Source organism: Melospiza melodia, chromosome 2 (assembly GCF_035770615.1).
Source record: "Melospiza melodia melodia isolate bMelMel2 chromosome 2, bMelMel2.pri, whole genome shotgun sequence".
Lineage (NCBI taxonomy): Eukaryota > Metazoa > Chordata > Aves > Passeriformes > Passerellidae > Melospiza > Melospiza melodia.
The window spans coordinates 101,850,381-101,875,924 of NC_086195.1; the positions used below are offsets into that span (position 1 = coordinate 101,850,381).

A 25,544-nucleotide genomic window follows, 5' to 3' on the forward strand; every position below is an offset into this window, starting at 1 on the left:
TTGGCTTATGCTTATTTTTCTCAGGCTAACCACTATATAATATAGTAACAATGCACACTTACACAATACTTCTCACTTCAAGAGTCCTTGAAGAAATAGAGTATAGCAATTACCAAACTGAGAGCCATGAAGAGAGATTATTTCATTTTACTGAAGTCAAAGGGAAAGGACTAGAGCCCACTCACTCCCATCTCATTTCTACTTTGAACAAACCAATGTGCTATAGTGAGCAAAATATAGACTGTCATAATGAACTGGCTACTCTAATGAGCACTAAAACAAACAAAAAAATTCCATTACTCACTCATCTGTGAGTAGAACAAAATGAAACCTAATGACAAATTTTCTCCTTGCTAAATAACTTAAAGATTTTGTGAACAACAATTATTTTAGAGAGATGTTACAATGGAAAACGTTTTTAATCAAGAGCTAATTTTTGTGGTCCAGAGCACACATCAGCAGGCCTGCACTATCCTTGCATATATATAATCATAGACAGAGGTAAACAAGAGGTAATTCAAGGTAGCTTTCTTTTAAGAAAAGCAGGATTACCTAACTCACCTTCTTTAGTTTCCTAATATGAACAGAGGGGTTATGTACACTTACAACCTATTGAATTTCACTGCCATTGCAGTCTGAATTAAACTTCAGATGCCCAACCAGGCGAGTGACCAGACAAGAAGAGTAACTGCTTTTTATATGCCAATAATAGTTTGACACATGAAGTCTAAAATGCTCATTGCTGTATCTTAGAATTCCACTGCACTGTGACGTGAAACAACACAGACCTGTGATGAGTTTCAAGTAGAGGTGCAACAGGATTTTAGAATACAGTGCTGTATACCAGCTGATATATGGCATGCTCTGAGTACCCATGACTAAGTGTTAATACTCTTCTGGAAAAATGCATAGAAGCAAAAATCTGTACCTCACTGGTTTCTCAACTATGATTCCAAGTTCAATCACAATTACAGCTAAATTGTCAATATTGGAGTCCCCAAAGAGAAAGAAATGGAGCACACACAAGTGTCACAGGACCTTGAGATATCATATCTATAATTACATTAATTGTAGATATGTGGATGGTTTTGGTTTTTTTTTTTTTAAACCATTTTCAATGACTTCTTTAGTGCAGTAATGGAAATGTTGACCTTTCACATCTTGAAAAAAGAATCTATTTTTAACCAAACATGTAGATTCAGGAATTCACAGTAACCACAGACATACAGCTTGTGTATATCATGCTTGTTTTTCTTCATTCCCAGTTTCTCAGCTGAATGAATTTTTCAGGAGATTCCCATCATAAGGTCCAGTAGCAGTGCAAGCTGAGAGGTCATACATCACCAAAAAAGCAGACTGGCTCGAAGGTGAGCTCACAAAATAGCTGACTGGGGATAGAAGGCAACCAAACTGTAATACTGCAATGAACTTCAGCACTACACTCCAATCAAAGGGTCAACTTTTCTTCTCTCAAAGGCAACCTTACTTTTCTAATCCATACAAGCACAGAAAACATATCAATTTATGTATCTAACATGATATATTCTGTAACTGTGTTTTTGCTATGGAACTGTAACAATATTAAGCTATGTTAGTTTCTGGGTAACATCCCACATTGTCTATGAAACTTTCTCCAGTCTTGGCAGACAAATTGAATGGTTCTTCATAAAAAATCTAAATTTCTTGTAATTGAAACCATATTATTGCTTCCCTTCTATTACTATAGACATAGGAAATTTCTTGGGCATGGCACTGTTGGCTAAACATACACTCTTTGGAGCAGAGATCTTCCTCTGCTTCACTCCTTTACACTTGCTGCTGAATTCCTAATAAGCACAGCCACTCATATCTAAAGAACACCATTAAAAGACTGTCTAAACTTCTGATTAATTAAACCTAGATACCCTGGGACCACCCTTTATCAGTACAATGCCTCACACAATTAAGTTTTCACCCACAAGTGAAAATCCCCGTTCCTACCATACACACAACAAACACTACCAGACAGAGTAAGGAGCACATTCCCTGCTGTGCTCTGTAACAGCCAGCTTAGCTGCCTAGGAAAGGAAAGCAACGGCAGACAATGGTCAGTAAATTAAGTCTCAGAGGATCTGGGATACTTCACTTAGTGTGAATTTCAGACAGCATCATGCATCTTACAACCCCACCTGCATTTTTAGTCTGCAGTCTTGGTTAACTTGGCAAAAAGTCTGCCTGGCAAGTGTGCTGAGCTGGTTGAGCTATCATTTCCTGTTAGTCTTAAATCTATTACTTTCCTATTGCATTTTTGGGTCTGATTCCTGGAGAGAAAAAACAAAAAAACAACCACACCAACATCCATGAAAAAACACCTTGGCTCCCTGCACATGAGCTGACTTCAAAAGGAATCAGAAACATGAAACACTAAAAAGTGTTTGATAATGCAGCACTGCAGAAACATGTCAGAAGTGGGCAGCTGGGGTCCCAGAAGTAGTAAAAATGTCTCAGGATGCAGTTCCAGATACAGGTCACCAGTTCAATCAAAAAGGAGCACCCAGGATCTTTTTCCCACTCTCCCCATCTCCATTTAATAGAGGATATCCATGACTTCACATGGAAGTATGACTTGCAGGACATACAACACCATTCCCTTCCTCCTTTGGGTAGGTTTTTCTTGGACCAGTGATCAGTTGACCCTACATTCCCCAATGCCATTGAGTCACTGGCAATAGATCGAGCAAGAATGCCAGGATGACAGCAAAGATGTAGGAGTTGGCTACCTTTTTTTGTCATGCAAGCTTCCACTCAACAAGAAACAGTACTCATCAGCTTGTGATGCTTGATTTGACCTAATAAATCCAAGTGACATAACCCTTCTGGGATGTGACCTGCACCCTTCTGGGCTGCAAGCACAACCTTCAGCTGTGCTCAGGAAATACAGTGCACCTCCTTAGGTACCTCTCACAGGGCTTTGCATCCTGCCCTGTAGGTTAGGTCCTTACTGCATCTGGAGTCAAATCTTGACCTCTTTCTGAAGACTGCTCTACATTTGTGGCACTGTAAAGCAACCAATGAATTGAACCAGAGGTTCTAACACCTCTTAACTCCTTGAGTGATGCCAACTGCAAGATGAAGAGAAACAACAGAAAGAAAGAGGGGCTTTCTTTGCAGAAGAGATTGATACATGTGCACTGTCCACATGCAACATGTTTCCCCAAATCAGTCATGCTAAACATTAAGTAATTCAGAAAACAACTAAGTAATTGAATGAAGAAGAAACTCACAAACAACAAAAGCAAATATCAGAAGTGCTCTTTCTTCTACCAATACAAAGACTGTACCCAAGCTGAATGAATCACTGCAAAACAGTTCCCCATATAGTCATGGAATAAGCTTTGTTACTGAGACTATTCTCAACTGAATGTGATTTTTGGAAATCTTTAAAAATAATAGATTTATGTCAGTATTACTCAGGCTGAGGTAAAACATGTTTATGAATAGAACAACGTAAAGATGGATGGCATTTTTCAGATATGAGACAAGATAATTTGGCTGGCTATGAAAGACACGGAACAATATTGGCTTATTAAAGCCAATTTTGTCATTTTAATAATTTATTTTCATAATTCAGTCATGATAAGTGATTTGAATGAGGACAGATCAAGAAGAATTAGGAGGAGACTTCAGAGTAAGATATATAATCCTCCAGTGATGATTTGAGAGAACAAAATGTAGGCAAAGGAACAGATGAGACTGCAGATCTGGAAACAAAAAGACTGATGAAAATTAGCAGTTCATCATTCTCTGTATTTGAAGATTGATTGTGGGATCTAAGTCCCACATTTATATCTCCTTTTAACAACAGCTTACAGGCCAACTCAGCAAATACTTGAAAAAGTGCAACTGAACATCAAGTTGCACACATTTACCAATTTTTAGAAACTGGGCCACATTCTGCAATGACTAGCAGACTCAACACTAAAGCCAGTCAACACTATACACCCTAACTTCTTAATAGTAGCCATCAGCTATTAAATTCTCCGCCCAGTCTTTATTACCAATACATTAATCCAGCTTCCACACATTTTTGCAATAAGAAGTATTACTCCCAGAATAGTTTTTGGCACAAAGAATGAAGATTTTTTTTTTTCCTGCTCAAGTACCCCACCTTCAGTCTCATGGAGAAGGACCACCTTCTTCTTCATGTCCTTTTTTGAAGCTGGTAACTGAGAAAGATTTCACTTCAGCCAAAAAGATCTAAAGTTGTAGGTCACTGGAGGATATTAAATGATAAGCAAATTCATATTTCTAAAGTAATTCTCCCAATTTATTAGCAATGCTAGCTCCTGTTCCACAGTAGGGGAGATAATAATGAAGCCTTGTTAAAGGGCGATGTGATATCTTTTATGTAATGTCTTTTTTTCATTTGTGATAAAGTAATTAAAGCAGCACTGTGTCTTCCTGAAGCCTCAAACAAGAGATTGCATTAAATCTCCTGTGCAAAATTAAGGACAGTAGCTCACTGGAAAAATAAGCATGTGCTCTTGCTAATGCTGATGGCCTTCTAAAAAGCATTAATCTACTCTAAATTGGTGACAATAAAACAATGCAGAACTGGTTTAAGTTTTTCCAAAGCAAAGAAAAAAATCTATTTCCCTTGTAAACACCTCTTTGTTCCAAATCTGACTAGTAATCCCTATCTCAAAAGGCATGTCTTCCTTATAGACTGCCTAAACCCTAGTCTCCCACAATGACCTAACTTCAACTCAGTGTCTTAAACCAGGGCTGGTAAAGGTTTGTCTTCGCTACACCAACACAGGCTGCAGTTCCAGAGTCCTGCTCACCTCTTCTCCAGTCACAGGCTCCAAGGACCTAGTGCATGGGGCATAGCTGAAATGCCAGCTCCAATTTCCTTTCAGACTCAGCTAGAGGCTGGGCTGCTTTGCAGCCAGGAGTACCTCACACCGTTTCATTCTCCTAGGGCTACCCTAAAATCTCAGCTGGACTACACTTTTTTTGCTTATTCCTTCTGTAGTATTGCATTATAAATTCACCTTCACTTGCTCTAGATAAGAAACACTTGTGCAGTGTAATGGCTGGGACTACTTTTTAAGAAAACTACTTAAAAAACTTTTCAGTGGTATCAGACCAAGTTTGGACAGAGCACCCAAATACAGCAAAAGTGCAATCATGAAACAAAACAAAACACGTAACACAAAAGTTAAAAGATCTTGGGGCTCATGCACAAATGGCAGAGAAGAATCTTATATTATACTTAACCTCTTTTGCAAAAGGACTTAAGTCTCCAAATTAAAACAGGAAACAAGGGAATATAACGGATTGATTGCCTTGCTAGTATGTGCTCTGTCCTGGTTCTCATCTACATCATGCATGACTTCTGCTACCACCATACACAGTCAAGAGACAACCTGGTGAAGACCAAGTTGCCCAGAGCAGTACAGGGAAGATGAATTTCTTATGAATGAAATGTGCATGGCCACATGGCACATTTTTCACAACCGTATGTCACAAAAAGTAAGTGAAAAAGTAACTTAAGGTTAAAAGCTGGTGTTGTTTCTATAAAAACTTTCATTTTGGTGCTGCAGGTAGGAATGCTCCTTCTGAGTTTTTTTTTACTTCCATGTTGTCCAGTTACTGGAATGATCCTTTTTCACTTTACCAAGAATTCTAAGCTGGGTTATTTTCTATTTCTTTAGTAAATAGGTCAAGGGAGGACCAGCTGGGTGTGCAACACAGTCCTGCATTCATAAATGGCCAGACAACACCCAAAATCCCCCAGCAAGGTTCTGTGTGTGAAGCCCACCTTGGAAGCTATGAATCACAAGGTAGAGTTATCCAAGGCACAACCACAGAGAAAACACCTTTTCTGGATGACATATTCATGTGTCCTGCAGAAAAGCATTCAACATACCTACAAGGAACAGGCACGTATCCTTAAAAAAATTCTTTAAAATTAAGAAGATGTTTATTTGAAATATGGGCTCAGACTTAAACAGGCGACAACTCAAAGTGGTCCTTAGAAAGCACTTCTAAGACAATAACACCCTAAAGCCTCATGGGCAAGCATGACAACTCAGTGTTCTCTGGTCTGATAGATAATGCTCACCATCCTGGTCAAGGCCTACTGGTGCTCCAGACCCTGTTGGTTTTCCTCCTCCACAACTGATATTTGCCTTCATGATTCTCCAATCACAGATGAAACCTTTTTTACATAACCCTTAACCCATGTCTCACTTTTGCCCTTGCAAACCTAGAGTCAACAGCTGATACCAAGCCAAAACAGCAAAAACCCAAATGTTATCCTCTGAATTTTGGAAGAGTTTGTCTGGTGTTCAGCTCTTAAGTGATGAAGCTTTGGCCATTATGCTCAGCAGACTCAAAATGCCATCCTAGCTCCTAAAGTTTCAAGAAGAAGTTGCATCTCCCTGTAGACACATATGCTGTGATGGAGGTGCAAATCTAGGGACTTTGGGCGCTATCACAACACAGACACCACAATTTCTAACTCCTACTACTTGGATCACACTTTAGTTCCCACTCCGTGTTTCCCAGTTATGATATTCATCTTCCCAAATAGCTCCACGTGCTGATTTTGGTAATCACATCCTTCAAACACTTGTCCCTGTTATGTACACCAACGTCTACATTCAAAGCAGTCTCCGAAGTACATGCCAAACATCTGTTTCAACCAGCTCTCTTTAGAGTTTTAAGCTGTTTGCTGGAAAATTGCCATCCTAACGGCCAGCTCCTCTGCCAGTGAACTGGAGAATTCATTTTGTGTTTATTGATTGTTCCCTAATGAAGAATCATAAAGGTGCCAGAGACTCTTGACCAGACACTACTTAATTAGTACTAAAGTGCATAAAATTCAAAATCAAACAAGCTCTTTGTCCAATAGCTCAGTCACTGGAGGAAAAAGTGACATAATTTTCTGCTTATACAGTAGTCCATAAAATTTTATTTAAAAACTCTAAGGAAATTAAAAAAATATATAGATTATTCATTTCCTTCCAGTTCCTAAGACACCAAACAGGTCTTCCAGAAACAACTCACAGTTTGCTAAAGAAGTACTCTTCATAAAGGACCCAGCAATATGTATCATGCACAGAATTCATTTTATACTGAACAAAGGCAAATGGCAATGGAACCTTTGTCTTCGGAACACTATACAGAAACATCTCTGTTACATAAAAAGACATAATGCAAAGCATCCAGAGGGTATTAAAAATGAACGGATCTGTCTTCTCATCATCTCAGCTCACACAATAGTTCAATTTTTACATTCCCACAAACTACATTGATATTGGAGTAATTTCTGAGGGTTCTTGCTCTCAAGAAGACAGAGGTGAGCAAGAACTCGATTAAATGCCAACCTTTTTCTTCCTCTGAAACTTAAAGCCTCAAAAACACCCTGAAAAACCGGTATTTCCTTGCAAGTATTTCAAATTAAGTTATCCTGAAAGTTAATTCCCTCTTTTCTATATCATTCAAATTCTCAATTAAATAACTGAAAAAATAGCAGAAAGGGGAAAAGCCAAGTAACAGAATTAGGTAAAAGTCCATTCCTACAAGGCAATAGCATTGCTGCTTCTATTAGGCTGCTTGTTGAAGGCATCTGTCTTCAGGTTAGTAAAGTGCCTTGGACTATTTGGAATAACATACCATGTGCAGAAGGAAACAAAGTTTCATGATTAAAAAAAATCAACTTGAACAGATACCCTTGCTGTAACCTACAATCATTGATACCACATTTCCAAGAAAATACCCTCCTCCCATGTTCCTAAAAGCTGTCACTCCAACACCAAGTTCTGCATAAAAAATCAAAATCCAATTCATGATCTGTACCACATCCAGCAGCTGATGTGATACCAGCTTTAGTCCTTTATCTTAATAATAAAAAAGTGCATTTCACCAGACAGAGAGCACATTTCCACAAACAGAAAATGGAGTAGGACGAGCATAAAAAGGATTAAACAATTGCAGTAAGGCAAATATCCCAAGAAGGCAGAACAGCAAAGATACATACATACATACATACATGGACTTCCCAGACATGTGGTTTCCTTTACTGAAATCTATTCTTTTTTCCTTTTCTTAAAATTAAACTGCGCCGTTTTTTATTAGTGTAAAATTACACCAACAGCATCCTAGCCATCCCAGATGATTTTAGTAAGTGTTCTGCACAGTTGTGCTCTGTGCTCCCAGCAGATCAGACTAGATGCTCAGCAGTACAAGTCCCAAGGAAATATGTTCCAGAAGAGCAGAAATAAAGGAAAACATAGAAAAGAAAATGGGAGGGACAGCTAACCACAGAGAAGCTGGGGAAGGGTTACCAGAGTGGGGTCACACAAACCTCTGCTTACCCCTTGCTCAGATTCCAGCAGCTCTGTTTTGACTCTGACTGCCGGCATCCCATCAAGCATTAACATTCTGTTCTCAAAGGCGCTGATGTCCTAAGGCAAAAAAAGGACAAGGTTAATCAAAAAATTATGGAAAAACCACTTGTTTCAATTCACTGGTTTAAGTTCTACAATACTGTAGAAGTATGTTTCTTTCAGTGGAAATGAAGTTAACGAGGAGGATGCAATAGCAATTTCAAGGAGTAGCTGCCAAGTTACTACTTCTGCTACACCAGTAAATCACTCTTTCAGTCATCCTTAAAAGAGAACTAAGTCTTCGTAAGCAACAAGGAAAAATCATCTCCAATTACTATTTTGTAATTTGAAATTAATTACAGAGGTACACGCATATTAATTAATTCCTTGCTTTAGAACTGAAAAGGAAAGCAGTGGTGTCAAACAGTTTGAAGGTTTTGGCAGTATGCTCAGATATAGCTGATTTCAGTCAAAACACTTGTACTTCTGATAGAGAAAGCTTTTATGGAGAGAAGTTACAGTGAAGGCCTGTACCCACACACATTACAAATTAATACACAATTGCTCAAATTTCTTACCATTGTCTTATAAAGTGATCAGCATTTGCTAATGAAAATCTTTACACACCTCTGAGACAAAAGAAATTATCTCTGAGAGAGATAAGAAAGCAAGTTAAAAATATGCACTGTCCATGTAGTTATGGGCACTATATGCTGAGAGCTTCAAGCTGAAAAAGATTTGCAGAACTGTGGTTCTCTGAATCAACATTCCTGCTGTTACCGGAGCAGTTTATGAGGACATACAAAACAATCCTCATGTGCCTTCAATTCAAACAGCACCTCAACCTGAATCAATTTTCTACTCCAGCCAAGGCTCAAGGCTGGTGTTTGAAAGCAAGTGTCTTCAGCTGCCATTTAGTCTGGATAACATGGAGAGAATAAAAATCATTTTATCCTTCAAGCTAGAATGTGAGCAGACACCTTGGTCAGTGCTACAGAAATCTGGAGACATCACACCCATTTTTCAAACAATATAACTGGAGCACACGTCACCTGCAAGTGACTCATTCACAGTCAGTTATTATTATTAATCTGCAGCCCTGTCTGGAAGACTCTAGACTGGAAACTCACCTCTGCTCTGGTACCTCATAGTCCTCTAACTGCATGAGAATGGAAAAAAACCACATTTTTGCTGAGTTTCACAGGCAGCAGATCCATTCAGCACTGCATGGTGCCATTATTCGTAAGGAATGTATTCATAGCCCTGTTCCTTATCATGGTTGCTTCAGTGGAAGTTTAAGGAAAATGGTCTATCGGAATGGAGCTTCCAAAGGCACATATTAAAACCTTAAACTACTCTAAACAGTTTCTTTTTTCCAATTGACAGATCTCATCCCAGGACCTCCACTTTCCAGGATATAAATACTGCAGAAACTGCTCATTTTTTGCATACTCCTTTATTGTAATTTAAAGAACATGCTGAAAAAGGAAACTGATATGCCCAACATGCTGCCAAAAGCAGAACAAATTATCTGCTTAAAATCCCTGTCACCCTCACTTTAAGACCTGTGTATTTTAGCACCCAGAGCTGTGGTTACCTACTACAGGACTGGAAGAAGCTTGATGGTGAAGCAGATAAGCAAGTGCCATCTCTACTTCTTTCCTTTAAAAGTAGATTTAGATCATTGACAAAAAGCTCTAAGGGCTTAGAGTTATAAAATTTCAGATTGAACAACTAATTTTCAGCAGGACACCTGTGCATTCAAACATGTGAGAATGGAAACCAGTCAAGCTATTGAGATGTCTCACTCCATGCTATGGTGCTGCTGTGCATCTACTGTACTTTTAAAAGCTGACACAACAAGAAGGGGAAGAAAAACAAGTTCTTCCTATGTTTGCTGAGCAAATTATTTTGTGCACCTTGATCTTTATTCAGTGTTTGAGGCACAAGGTGGAAAAAAACACAGGAAGGGTCTCTGATGCCACAAAGTAGCTGGATGAAATTGTGCCTGGCTTTACATCTTTCTCCCCAACAAGGGCCCTGCACTGTTTACTTATTAGCAGCAGATCTCAGGTGTCACTGAGCCCCATCAGTTTGGCTGTGGTTTGAGGTGGATAAAGAGCAGAAGCCAGTGTGGCATTCCTGGCTCCCCCAGTGCCTATTTTGCAAGTTGAGAGGTCCCTCTGCTTTCTTGATTTATAGGCAGCACAGTTGAATTTTACAGCAGGATCAGGAACACACCATCATCAAACACCCCTTAGGCTCTTTAGCTCACAGACAAAGAAGGATGAGCTGATGCTGCACCGTGTCCCTGAGGAAGTTCTACCCGCCTGAGCAAAGGGACGAGGCTGGCTTACACAGGAGGCACAGGCAGAAGGAGGGGGGAAGACAAAGTGCCACGGAGGAAAGGCAGGTTTAATGAACTGTTAGAATCTGATTAGAGGCTAATGTCCCTTTTAGTGCTTTGTACCAATTTACAGCTGATATACTTGAACCATTTTTTCCCCACTGGCTGTGATAAACTCATTAGTTTTAAAAATGCAAGCTAAACAGAGCCTTTGAAGTTTAAAACTGATAAATCATGAAAACCTGACTAGTTCATGTACCATTTAACACATTTACATTTAACTAAATTTTCATCGTGTTCTCCTCTCCTTTTGTTCTCCAAAAATCTTATTTCTTAAAAGGAGCCTTTCGAGTGCTGATCTAAAGAGCAAATACGCAAATACTCTGGCTGCAAACTGCTCTGCCTTTCGGGTAATTTATAATTCACAGGAGCAATAATCACAGGAGTAAATTATTTCCAAACTATCTGATCTCTTCTGCACTTATAACTAGAAGTATGTTGTGTGACACATCCTGAGAGGCCCCTGCCGAGAAGATCCAGTCTGTGTGTGATCACAGGGACAACACAATCAGCCCAAAGTCACCCAGAGAGCTGATCCTTCCAAACAGTGCTCTCCTGCCATAACCAGTGCTTGCACCACAGTATGTTCAAAGCCATGCAGCAAGCCAGGTACAATTGCTGAAGTTTGCGCAGAGTGGGCTGTCACTTAAGGCAAAGGGGCTTGAGTTACTCCCACTGGGGCTGGAGATATGAATTGAGCTCTTCCAGGAGCCTTCAAGGTCAGGCAAGCAGATGGAGCATCCACAGCAGAGTGAGGCCAGGCTGCTCCAGTGCCCACATTAGCTGATGACACTCATGAGACCCACCGGCAGAGATAGGTGACGTGATGTATTGAGCCAATGCATTATTCAGACAAACTCATTTTCTTCATTAACTGTGGTAGCTAAATTCCAGCCCCCAAAATCACTCAGGTGAAGGGTACCTTAATTTGTGTGACAGTCCTTCCTTTTCTAGTCTCCCACCTGAACCCTCCTGGTGGACTCCTTTACCACCTTTGTAAAATGCACAGCAGATGTAGGTCCTCAACCAGGCAGACAATCAAGCCAAACACTGCATGACCTTACCAAAACATCTGTTCTCTCAGATGAGTAACTCATCCTAAAAGAGATAATGCTCTCTTTCTCAGTGCCATCCACTGGAACCTGCCACTAATCACTTTTGGACACTTATTCCCTTGAAATATTAATTAAAAACACAAATCATACCCAGGTCTGTATGGGCAACTGCTACTAGAGCAGTTGTCACACAAGACAGGTAAGTTTTCAAGCTTACAAGCTCTTCTGCGAAGCTGTGGCAGTACCAGACTCTCCCACTACTAAAAAGCCTGAATTTTCATCACCTCCACAGCCATCACTGGCATTTTCTTCATGAAGATAGCTTTCCATTGCAACTTTTAATCAAATTATCTTTCACTACTTTATAGGAACAAAAAATCCCCTAAAATCTCATTATTTCATCCTGACGCAAACTCCCTCAGCATCCTGTAGTGTTTATTTAATAATAAATTGCAATATTATGATATTTGCCATTCATAAGAAGTGCTAAGGTTTTGTAGGCAAGTTTTTCACTTTGGGACACACTGCAAACTTTTAACAACCAGAGAGTATCTGATGCCACAACAGACCTCCTGTTCTGAGACACCACCAAAGACACCCTGAAACCCCCTTTATAATTTCTTCTAAGCATAAGATGACAGAAACCAGATATCCCCACCCCATATCACAGTTTTTTCTCCCTCTCCAAGATTTTCACAACTAGCTGCTCAGTACTAAAGCCCTACTCCTGGTAACCCCAAAAAGCAAGCACTGAGCTTGGGCTTCAGAGCACCCAGAACTCAAACCTCACATTTCCTGCGTGGATTGACAAACATTTACATTCCTGTGAAAGAAAGTCTCCTTGTCTTGTTCCACTCCTGAACAAACAAGCAATATAGAGGCAAGGCAGATGATGCTTGATACTGCTGCAACTAACGAAAGGCTTAGTCTCACTCTCCTCACTGAAGAGAACTTAGTTCTCACTGAAGTGTGAACAGAGCTGCACACTGGTAAGACAGAGACACTGATGGTTCTGCTTTTTCCCATGGTGACCTGAAAGGTTCAGCTGACAATTCAGTTTTCAAAACTCTGGTGGGCTTGACCTTAGGCATCTACCACATGGCTATACGCATCCAAGCCACTGCTGCATTCCTCCTCTCCCTCAACAGCACAAGGGAAGAACAGTATATAGAAAAGCTCAGGAGACGAGATAATGACAAGAAAATCACTTATAGGGTACTGACACAGGCAAAATGGACTTCATTTGGGGAAAATTAATTTATTGCAAATAGAGTTGGATGAAAAGAAAGAGAAACAGAGACTAAAACTAAGCACCTCCACCCCCAGTTTTCTTCTGCCCAGGCCCAGCTTCATTCCAAATATTCCTTTACTTTTCTGTACAAACTTAACTTTTAACATTACACTCTTTGATTTTGAGAAATGAAGTATCAGTTGAGGGAAGAGCAGTCTCAAATTCACCATTCAAGCTTACAGTACAACGTTTCAAGCTTAAGGAGAGTAGACTTGAACAGCTAAGAGCCATGAACAGTTTTCAGGCTGTCCTTCTGACCCAAAGCTACGACACAAAACTTCCCCCACCTCGTCTTCAGGTTTTTTTTACACAAGTCTTCTGTACCTGCAATAATTTCCTAATTCATCATTATATTCTTGGGGCAATTTTTGCTATAACAATATTTTTGACAGTTGATAAATGCAGGGCTTTAAGTCTTGCTTTTTTATACAGACATCTTAGAAATATCACTGAACTAACCATGAAGTAACCTATGTCAGTTATATGCCCTGTGAATATGATCACTTTGTTAATTTTTCCCAACAAGTATACCCAAATTTATATTATTCTCTTTGCTTACATTACTACACTAAAGTTATTCATCAAAGTAAGAGTCAGCATAACACACCAAGACAAAAAATGTGAAGTGATCCACTTGAGGTAAAGTAGAACCTTTTAATGGCATGAATAGGTAAGTTTTTCAAAATGTGAAATTGTTATTTTCTCTTAGTTTCAAGGGATAATAGAAAAATCAAGGATTAGCATCTCTTATCAAATATAGCAATCTTCATAGGGAGAGGAAGCCAAGGAAACCAGACAACTAAGTTAGTTTTCTGAAGACCTTTATATACCATACAATGAGATCTGTTATTCACTTTAATGCAGTTCTCGCTAAGATGAAACATACCAGCCAAAGAAAGTATATTCATGTGGCTAGAAGAGAATCACTTAACTGGGAGTTCTGCCAGGGAACTGGGGGTAACAGCCCATGTCTTGCCATAAGATCTTCATCATATGTAATTATATCCATAGCTGTGTGAAATGTTCATAATGAAAGAAGAGATTCTGGTAGTTCTGTATTTTACTCCAAACTTGAATTTTCAGTCAAAATCACCAGAAAACTACAGTTTGCCTTTACTGATGCTTCAAGGAAAGTCAAAACAATGTGGACAAAAAAAGTGAAGTAAAGCTTTAGACTTCTTACTGTTTTCATATGAAACTGGGTGGGGTTCATTCTAGTTCATTTCAATTCAAAATTAATTTTCTTTCATTGGTGAGAAGGGACACAGACTGCCAGGCATCCAGTGAACAGGGAGGCATCACAGCTCTAAGCTTTTTAGGAAGGATTCTGAGTGTGGTCTCCTATTACAACTGTGCCTGTCAGAGCCCAAACCTCAACAGTGGCTGTCACTTGATGCTGTCAGTGCCTGAGGCACAGGCAAAGAGTTGGCCTTCAGCACATGCTCCCAAGCTCAGATCCTTGCTGGAAATACCAGACCTGGGCAGCTGTATCCCACTCATACCAGTACAAAGATGTGCACATGCAAAACAAGTTTCTCAAATTCCTAGTCCATTGCCTAGATCTCTTGAAGAACATATTACTAGTTTTGAAAACAGCAGACTTCAAAATCATGAAGTACTCAAATCCCTAAGGATTTAGCTATGCTGTAATTTGCAACATTTTTACAGATCTCCCTCCAGGAAAAAACTTCATGTTGAGACAACATTCAGTGAAGATAACAGAGAACTCAAATTTTGCTGCTAAAATCTTTTTTATTAGATTTAGGTTAGTTTTAGGGAATATAAAATAGAACTGAAGAGACGTGAGCAGCTTCCAGGTGACAGAGGATCATCAAGTGCATTGGCAACTAGAGGCCAATCTGCTCTTTCTCAAACTCAGCACACATCCCTACAGCTTTGATGCTTTACATCAGCTCTGCTGTCCCGCCAGTTTTAGTGCTTCTACAAAGAACCATGGATCCTTCCTGTGGTACAGAATTCAGACACAATAGGTGACAACCAACAGTACTTACACCAAAGCCGCACATTGAACTTTCATCAACATTAATGGCTTCACTGTTTTCCTTCTAATACAACATGCACAGAATATTTGATTTTTGTGAATATCCATGGATTAAGTATCTGTGGATTTTCTTAACCTTACACTTAGAAGTCCCACATAATGAAAAAAGAGAGGGAAAAGAGCCATCATTTAGGAGTGGCGCATATTTAAGAAAGGGTACATGTGCAGAAAGCATGTACTACATTTATCTTTCACAAGAATTATTCTAAAAGACGTCTTTTTAGAACACTTGATACATAATAGTAAAATAAACTCTTGATCGTTTCTCCTTTGGGTTTTTTGAAGTACAGACAAGTAGTAAAGACTACTAACAAGCCAAAACTCACTACTTTTTCCCAGAAACCCAACAAAAACAACAACAACACCACCACCTTGGTAATTGAATTAAATTATCCCTTCTCCTCGACCACTATTATAAGACAAGTGTTTTTAAAAAACTCTTGCTCAATTTCCAGAGCAATGCTCTAATACCGTATGTCAACTGCCCTCAAAACTGAAGAAGAGCTTACAGAAGAGTTTGAAGATGAATAAGACTTAAAATTAAAAACAAACCTCATCACCACCTGGCAAAAAAAATTGGAACAGGAAACAATAATTTTTCTAGTATTACATTGACCAAATTTGCACATATTACTTAAAGGTTACCTTCACTGTTGTTTAAATTGTGACTATTTTGTACTTGCTGAGCAAATGAATATTAAAGAGCATTGCCCAGGAGCTTGCCAGCAGATACACAGTGACTACAATTTTACTCTGAATTCTGACTGGGCCCGCTCTGGTCAGAAAATTAGCTGCTGAAAGTACAGGGAGCTGGCTGGCACAGTTCCCCCCCCCTACACTGTGCGAAGTCTGCTTCCATGAAGACAGATACAACATGGATTCTGTGTGCTGGAGAATAGAAAGAACATTTAGCATGTAGCAGTAGTCAACAATTTAGTCCAAAATTTGTGCATGAGACGTTATGTGGCAGGCCAAACATTGTTGGCTCTTTGCCAAGAAGCGAAGATGCTTTCTACAGGATCTGCTTGGCACCATCATTCCATGCAGTCCAAGAGACCATCACCTCAAAGCAATAGCACCTTCAGCTCTACAACTGCAAAGCTCCAGAGGGAGCAGTGAAACAACCACGTAAGCACTTTCACAGGCCTGGGCATCATCACTTGCTTCAGAAATTAAGCCAGCCCTTGCCATTTGTGTTTCAAAGTAAACAAACACACTACCAATAATACTGTCTGTCCCACTGCTGCATGGGATCATACCCAACCCTTCAGCTCAACAACCAAACTGAGGTTTTTGTCCTCCTCTAGCTGCCATGATCACTCTTCTAAAATAAAACATGGCAATAAACTGATGGTCAGGGCCAAAATCTGGATTCTTATAAAGCACAGACATTACAAACTGTATCCTCTGGACGAGAGCAATATAAGCTTATGCCGACATTAAATACACCTAGTGCCTCCTAGCAGCTGAGGCACAGAAATTTTAGGCAACTGGCACTGCTTCCATGCAGCAGGTAAGTAAGTGTAATTCCTTGTTTCTCACTGATCTGGAAGCTCCAGCACAGAGGCAGAAAAAAGCGAAGCAAGGAAAAGCCAGTCTTTGTAACTACCAAAATTCAGGAATTTCAGCTAAGACTTATTTTTTATTTCAGAATTTCTTTGTTCACATGCAATTTTAAAACACTTTTGGGGTTTCTTACTATTAAAAATAGAGCAGTATATGACACCCATAAGCGAACAACTTGTTCCCAGCAGTGGCTCATTTCCAGCTCAGCCTGTCATGCTGCCCATGACAGGAACAGCAGCCTTGAGGAGGAGGAGGACACCTTGTGTGCACTGCACCTTCCAACACCAGGTATCGTAGGAAGGTTCACACAGAGCCTCAGAAACCATCTGTCACAGTTCATGTACAAAGTCACAGATACCACAGGCAGTAAGTGGTGAAACCAAGTGCTTTTTCAATGGCCCTGTTCCAGCTGCCAGTTAGAGCTGTGACCACAGTCTCAGCCTCAGAAGCACAATCAGATAGCAAAAGCATATAAAGCTCATTTGATTCAAGGACAGGCCAAAATAACACAAGATTAATTAAACAAAACTGAATGACTGCACACTCAGATGAAAAAGACTACATGCCAGAAACTAAGCATTATTCCATGACTTTTCCCCACACCTTACATGCATGTGGAGGAGCAGCAATTGCTGTACCTGCTTCTCACCATGGAGCAAACTCGCTGCTTATTCTGACATGTTTAAAGAAAGGGTGTATGCTGTGATGAAACTCCCAGACTGCAAATGTTTAACACCCTGTCCCAACCCAATCTCTGTTTTATTTAACAACAGTTTGAGGTTTCCTGCTCCCCACACGCTTCAGTGGAAACTCATGAGAAAATACTAATATTGAAGTTGGTGAGTAGTACAAAGCCCAAAAAAGGGAAACCACAGTTCAAAAAAAGGGGAAACTCTTGACTTCTGTTCACTTAGTGAATAAAATACAAAGCACCTCAATTCATTAATAAGAATTTTTAAGCATCCACCAAATATTTTGAAAAATTGTGTAAAATAACATTTTGATCTGACTGGCTGCATCAACTGCTAGATCTAGCCAATACCTAACTACTCACAAGGTATCTTTTTACTCAAGACAGAATGATCAAAATGCTTATGTACAAAACTGTCAAATTAGATTCCACAAGCAATAAATTTTAGTAGAATTAGGGCCAATTTTAAAGGCAATTCTAATTAAGTGCTAAGAGTTTCTAATCAACAAGTTTTAAATGTCACCAACATGCATTTCCCACAGATTCTCAAAGAAACCGTGATTCCTCAAACACATTTGAAAAACAAGTGCTCTGCACAATATTACTGCAAATTATCAAAACAACGGCAAACTTCAAGATTAAAGAATAGTTTAGGTAACTGTAGACAGAGCCATAAAAATCTGGAAAACATCAGAAAGTGATATACAAGTGGCACACATACTAGTACATTAACAGACACTCTGAACTTTCATTAAAACTTCTTTAAAAGGCAGAGATACTGAATTTGCTATATACAGCCAATCAAACTTGGCAGTTATATTAAATCAGAGGTTATAAACAAAATGTATGAGTGTGTGTCTAGGCGAAAGACAAGCTAATGCATAATTCATTTACACCAAGTCATTTTACAGCATGAAATATCATGGAAAAACTGGGGGAACAATGAATGCCATAGCCAAGCTGTTTTTTTCTTGGGATTGCAGGATATCTCCAGTTAAACCTCCTACCCAAAGCAGGTGCTAACTGGAAACCATGGGATTTGCACTGGAACTGTAACTTACACATGGAGAGAAGCTGGTCTCATGACAAGTCTGCTTGTCTGATGGGCTGGATATTGGTTGAAAAACAACTGGACTTTTCTACAGATTTGTTTACCAGGAGCTATCATCAAGCACAAAAATACAGATACAACCTCTGGCTATGCAAACTCAGAAGAGGTACTTTTTCAATGCCCTGTTCCAGCTGCCAGTTAGAGCTCAGAGTGACCAGTGTCAGAAGAGGCACTGGGGCAATACCATCACTCACACAACAGCCTTGCTACAGCCTTTCTCCAAGCATCCATTATTGACTAGTGAAAGCAGAAGCAGGTTAAGGTAGATGGCCATTTGTTCTAACAGAAAACACATTTCTATTTTTATGTCTTTTCTTTATGTATAATACACACCAAAAACATCAAAGGTAAACCAGCTCTAAACCATGGCATTCTGGTCTCAAGAGCTGCACTCCAGAATGAATTGACATTCTTGTGCCGAGTACCTGGTACGGATCACTGCCAAAAGGTACCTAAAGCTACCTAGGCCACTGTCTGTTCTTCTGCAGGGTTTCACTACCTGACATTTACTGCAGAGGTAAATGAGATGGCCAACACACAGCATATACAGCTTAGTATGAACTTCAAACAATAACTTCAGAGCCTCTTCCCTTTGTTCCTTTCAGCGACCATTTGATTGCTGAACACACAGTGATACAGCCTGCCCATGTGTACTGCTGCTGCTGGCCAGCTTCAGGACTGGGAAAAATCACAGCCAAACAACAGCACCTGGCAAAGTAACCTATTGCTGTGCTCACTGAAACCCTGAGAAGATTTACACCAAGCTATACAATAAAACTATTCATTCCTACCTGCTTTTCAACTGTACCTTACATCAGAGGCGCCCTTTTGCAAAAGCATTTGACAGAATCATGTGTGACTACTAAATGTGCACCACTGGGTCTTTAAATCCTCATTAGTGTTCTTGAAGTCAGAGCACCTGATTATACATTGCACAGCAGGAAGATCTAACAAAATGTTGTTATTTGTATCATCCTTTCATCCCGTATCAACCCAGCATCATGCTCTCTTTAAAAATGTATAGTGACCTTACCCATGTCAAGGCTTTCAAGAAATAATGCACTGAGATAATTGGTTGCTTGGCATCATACAAAGCCTTCAGAGCGTGTGTCAAGCCCCAAGTCATACTAACATATTTAACATTTCTCATTAGGACATAAAAGAAATTGTGCCTGTATAAATCGCATATTTATTCCCAACACGTGGCTTAGTTACACTGTGTAAAATGATGAAAACGATTTCCTGTCCACATTAGCTATGTCTCACATAGACTAAAATGCTTTTATTAGATTTACTTTGCACCACAAGAACTGGATGGGTTAAGTTGCTCATATTTTTAAACAACGATCTCTGTATAGAGATAGAGTGTTATGTGTACTGCATCCTTCTGAAGATACCCAGACCTTGAACATTAATAACATGACAAACTACCTCCATCATTATTCTGGTTGCTGAAATTCAATAAACATTACTAAAATATTCTCACCACTAAAATCACAGACACAGCTTTTTCAAGAGCAGTGTTTATCAGACACTGAATGATGCTGGACACAAATCTGGTGAGTGATTCCCTCAATCAATGTTGCTGATTCACGAGAATGCTTTCTATGCTGAAAGCTCATGCCAAGTCACCACCCCACATGTAAAGTAAAAATAATTTTAAGAATTTTTTTCATGAAAACATACCTTTTCTTAAAAATCACTCCTCATGGGACTTCAACTAAAAGAATCTGGGTTTTCTGATGAAAAGCACCAAAGTTACATCACAGTTAGTGCTGTTTCCTAAAATGTTCATCCCCTTGCTCAGCACCATCAAGACTTCCATCCAGTGTCTGTGAGCATGTCCACGCCTTTAAGTGTTTTGAGGTATACTCTATACTGTCTGAATATATTAATGAATTCATAATTTCAAGAATTTTAGAAAAAAACTCGGTAATTTTATTACCTATTTGGTACCAAGGAGAATAAATTATCTACTCTTAAGTGAAAAATGTGAAATTCCACAATTATTTATTTTAAAGTTTAAAATGGTCTCTGAAACATTCAGGGATGGGTGGTGGTTTCTGTTTGTATTTTGTCACTTGTTTGGGAGTTTACGGTGGTTTTGTTCTTGTTATTGTATTGGTTGGGGTTTTTTTAGTAATGATAACTCTCAGTTGGTCACATGCCTGAAGAACAACAGAACTCTAAATTTATTTGCAACATGAAAGAATACTTGCACAAATCAATGGATTAATCTCTTACTTCAAAGTACAAATTTAAGTATTAACCAGAATATACCACAACTGTGAAAAGAAAAAAAAAAGAAGTCATAGCACCCATTCCACTGTGAGGAACTACTAGATTAATCAAAGACATCACTGTTAATACTGTTATGACTATATCTGATTATCAAGTCCCATAGAACCCTACTCAAAAGGGCAAAGCAAGCCTTTTAGAACTAGAAAAAATCCTTCCCATTCTGCCAATACAACTGCTTCAGGGTCAGATATAAAGGATTGGATAGTTTTTGTTGAAATTTTGCAAGTGGATACCAGTAAGCACTTCACATGCTCGTCACTCTGAAATGCCTACTAAGAGATTAGTAGTAATGTCCACCCATGCAGGGCAGAATCCTGGCTGACTATATGGCATGTTCCCCAGGGCTCAAAGCAGTAGAAGCCAATACAGGAAACGCCCACCTTTATTCCTCATTAGCAAGGAATACAGGTTCATCAAAATGTGATAAGCATTTCTGAGTTGCTATCTCAGAAAGAGCTGAAGGCAGCTGACACTTCAGGGTACAGTAACACAACAAGCAGTAAATGCTTACTCCTTAAGATCTGTACAACTTGTAAACTTTTGCAACTGAAACCTTCAGGATATTTAACTAAATGAACAACAGTTTAAGAAAACCACCACAGCCATGCTAGAGCAGATCAAGTCCAGCCCTGCAGAGAAGGGCTTGGGGGTGCTGGTGGGTGAGGGGCTGGACATGACCCAGCCGTGGGCACTCACAGCCCAGAGAGCCAAACGTGTCCTGGGCTGCATCCAGAGCAGCGTGGGCAGCAGGGACAGGGAGGGGATTCTGCCCCTCTGCTCTGCTCTGACCCCACCTGCAGGGCTGCATCAGCTCTGGGGGCCCAGCACAGGGAGGACATGGACCTGTTGGAGCGAGTCCAGAGCAGGGACACCAGGATGTTTAGAGGGATAGAACAGCTCTTGTGTGAAGAAAGGCTAGGAGAATTGGGATTGTTCAGCCTGGACAAGAGAAGGTTTCAGGGAGAACTTACAGCAGCCTTCTGGTACCTGAAATGAGCCTACCAGAAAGATGGAGAGAGACTTCTTACAAGTGTGTGTAGTGATAGGACATGGAGGAATGGTTTCAAACTGAAAGAGGGTAGGGTTAGATTAGATACTAGGAAAAAAATTCTTTACTGTGAGGCTGGTGAGGCAATGAAAAAGGTTTCCCAGAGAAGCTGTGGATGCCCCATGCCTAAAGTGTTCATGGCCTGTTTGAATGGTGCTCTGAGCAACCTGGTCTAGTGAAAGGTGTCCATTCCCACAGCAGTGGGGCTGTATCCTTCAAGTCATGTCCAGCTCAAATGATTCAATATTTCTGTCTCTGTGCAGGAAATACTGGTAGTTCACTTAGGTCTGGATTACAAATAAGAGACTTCTCTGATACAAATGTACACAGGGCTCAAAGAAGGGCATGAGGAAGCTGTCCTAACCCAGGGGGATGTCCTTCAGACACCAGGACTCTTCAGAATCCTCTCCTGTGTACACAGGGTCTGGTGCTGCATAGCTACACAGTGCAAATACTAAGTCTGGAGGCTAAAGTGAACTTTTCCCCTTGTTTGCCTTGCTCATATCATATTTAGGATTTTACTGCTGTTTAGGGAACAGTTACAAACACTTTAAATCACATTTGCCTGGTGTGATCTTTTATTTATTTACTCTAAAGATCCCCACGTGGGAGATTTCAGAGCCAACGGGGTGGAAGAATTTTAGTGTTTTAAAACACTTTCTGATGAAAACAACTCTGTTCTTATAAAAGATTCCTCGGTCTCTGATCCCATCACACTGGCACTGTGGAGAGACACCAGCAAATATAAGCAGATGGGTTATCACGTTGGTGCCCTTCCTTCCACACTGCAGTAACTGTTACTGATACACACTTGTGACTTGACAGAAATAACACATTTACTAGAAACACAGGAAAAAAAACAACCGGCAAAAAGAAAAATCTAACTTTGTACATTAAGTGATAAACAATAAATGCTGTATCCAGAGGAAATCTGGCAGAAATAATGCCAGCCTGCATCTGGGAATTAAGAGTGGAACACAGCATACCTAGTAGATTGACTAGTGATTGTCCATCACTGCTGAAATCACTGGAAATATGTTTTTTCATTAACAAAAGTAGAAGCTCACATAATATTACATTCAACAAATGTTGACCTTTTTATCTGATAACTTGGTTTCACATTAGATAAGTAAATGCCTTTTTTCTGTGCAACATTTTATAATTAAATACTCGCCCAGGCTCTTCTAGAAGAACTAGCAATTGACATAAGATTAATACAAAAGAATTCTTAAGCCGCATACAGCTCACAAAAACCAGAACCTAAGGACATCATTAACTCTTGTGGAAACTTGCTATGCCCAAAAGTAAATCTTCTCCTTCAAGCAAAAGTGCTAAGTAGCCTTGATCGTTAAGAAGTTTTGCTAAAGATCAAAGAGCATGGCACATTTATATTCAGAATAACATAAGAGTCCAGCTCTTGCTTGAAGCCAAATACACAGCTGAAAAGGATACAACAAGAGTTGATTGTTCTCATTACCACCAACACTCAACAATTTACTTTTCCAGTGTTTCCTTGTCCATTTTCCAAGCTGAAGAGATATTATCAGCTGAAGTAGAAAACCAGAAAATTCCACATCAACCAAAGAGATCATATTGGTTTGATAAAAAATTAAATCCTACAACCTTTTTACCTTAAAGCATCTTGACAAAATGCAACTACTTCGAAATGACAAAGGCTCTAAAACCTTTGAAATTATCATTACCACTATAGAACTAACAGCAGATATGCTTGGTTTATAAATGCTTTCCATATATTTAAATATATAACAGAATAATTACCCCAGCTGTTATGAGCATCTTATATCAAGCCATGAATTATCATCTCATTTCACTACATGCAAGACATATTTTCAGAGATGTATGTTGCTTGTCCTCCCTGAAGAGCTTTCAAAGTCCTCAATAAGAAAGCATGATGGCTGAATGGATTTGGGTCATTCTAAAGAAAGGTTTGGTTCCTTGTACATAAAAAGCCAGGATATTGTGAACTCTCTGGCTCTCTTTCTCCATATTAAAAAAAAAAAAAAAAGAAAGAAAAAAAGATCACCCTTGCTTTCTGCAGACATTATTAAGGCAATTCGCTTGTTTTACATCCTGTGATAAAATAAACTCCACTGTCATGCTGCCTGGAGCTCCTGTATCTCATCCATTATGTAAATCTCCAAAGAGTAGTTCAGCAAACATCATCTCAGTTCCACTGCACTTAAGACAACCTACACATCCAAGTCAATTTTCGTCTTCCTAAGACCAACAGGCACTCCTTAATTTGCAAGGGAGATTCTCACTGTCATCTCACTTCAGAAATACCTAATATCCCAAGTCCATATATTTTAAATTAAACTCAAGACTGTACTCCAAATGCCTGGGATTTGAGGGTCATACCATACTCTTTTTAATAAAAAGGAAAAACAAAGCCAAGGAAAAAATAATGTTTTGTATCTTGCTATTTCTAAGACACCTTTTGTCAGGTGTTTAGCCATTAGTGGTTGGGGGTTTTTGTTTTTGTTTTTTTTCCCTAATACAAAATACTGAAATACTTTTATATTACTTAAAAATTAAGGTGGAAACTCAGCACATTTACCTATAATGTTTGAAAGTCTAGGCTTTTGTTTTCACTGGAGCTATGCCCACATGTCCATCACAGCTGACTGCAATCATAGCTGCAGCTGACTACTATCAAACTGAACAACAAAAAAATCTCAGTCAATAGCAAAGTTCAAAAGAAGGTGACAGCCTCAAAGCAGAGAACTTGCCCTTTCCTGACTCATCACCAGACCTCTGGACAAGAAAGACTTAATGAATCACCATGTGGGAAGCACAAGAGTGAGATTTAGATTAATACTGGGAGCTTGTTTTCTCTTTTAGACACATGTCCTTGGGTATAGGAAATACCATATCCAGTGGAATCATTATTCAGGTCTGTTAGCAGTGGATATCAGTATTAAACTGTCCTCTCCTTATGTGCTAGCTACTGAATTCTAACACATTCTTCTACACCACCATATGAGAAGTGACAAATTGCCATTGTTCAACATCATGCTCTCCACAGGATGTCAAAAATACTAAAATCCAAATGCATTTATTTCTACGACTAAATTCTTATTGTCAGATACGTAGGAAAAGGAAAATAAGAATACACAGTATTTCAGTATCTGGTTCGATGTATTTTAATCAGCACCACTGTTCAGATGGAGAAGATTCTTCTCCTCTTCATCACAAAGAAAAGATCAACTCCAAAATGTAATTAGTTGTGATGCTTCATAACACTGAGAATTAATATCTCCACACAAGAGAAGTATCTTTTTTCCATGTGAACTTACATGCTTATAACTAATGACCAGAAAGGGGTCATTATTAAATAAGCTGAAGTAGCAAGTCCTGTATATCTGTTCTTAAATTGTTTCATTTGATGAACCATGCTCAACAGAAATGATGATTATTCTGTTTCTTGGAAACTGTAAACCTGAGAGCATGAATTTAAACATTTTTGTCCCCATTAGGCACTTTGGCAACTGGTGTCATACTTCTGAAAATACACACATTAAAATGGTCTTGTCAAGCAGCTTTGAAATTAAATGCCTGGTGCTTCCCTCTGTGGAGCAGTATAAATTTAGTCATTACTAGAATTAGTGTGATTGTT

General features: G+C 39.3%; 1 protein-coding gene across 8 annotated transcripts in view; it reads right to left on the reverse strand.

Annotated features, from left to right (window-relative positions):
- Window positions 1–25,544, reverse strand: part of KLF12 (KLF transcription factor 12) — a 240,667-nt gene that overhangs the window by 136,811 nt on the left and 78,312 nt on the right. For all 8 annotated transcript variants that reach the window (XM_063149434.1, XM_063149436.1, XM_063149438.1 and 5 more), the window contains one exon: window positions 8,364–8,453. In XM_063149434.1, the coding sequence (XP_063005504.1) occupies window positions 8,364–8,453 (90 nt within the window). The remainder of the gene's footprint in view (window positions 1–8,363; window positions 8,454–25,544) is intronic.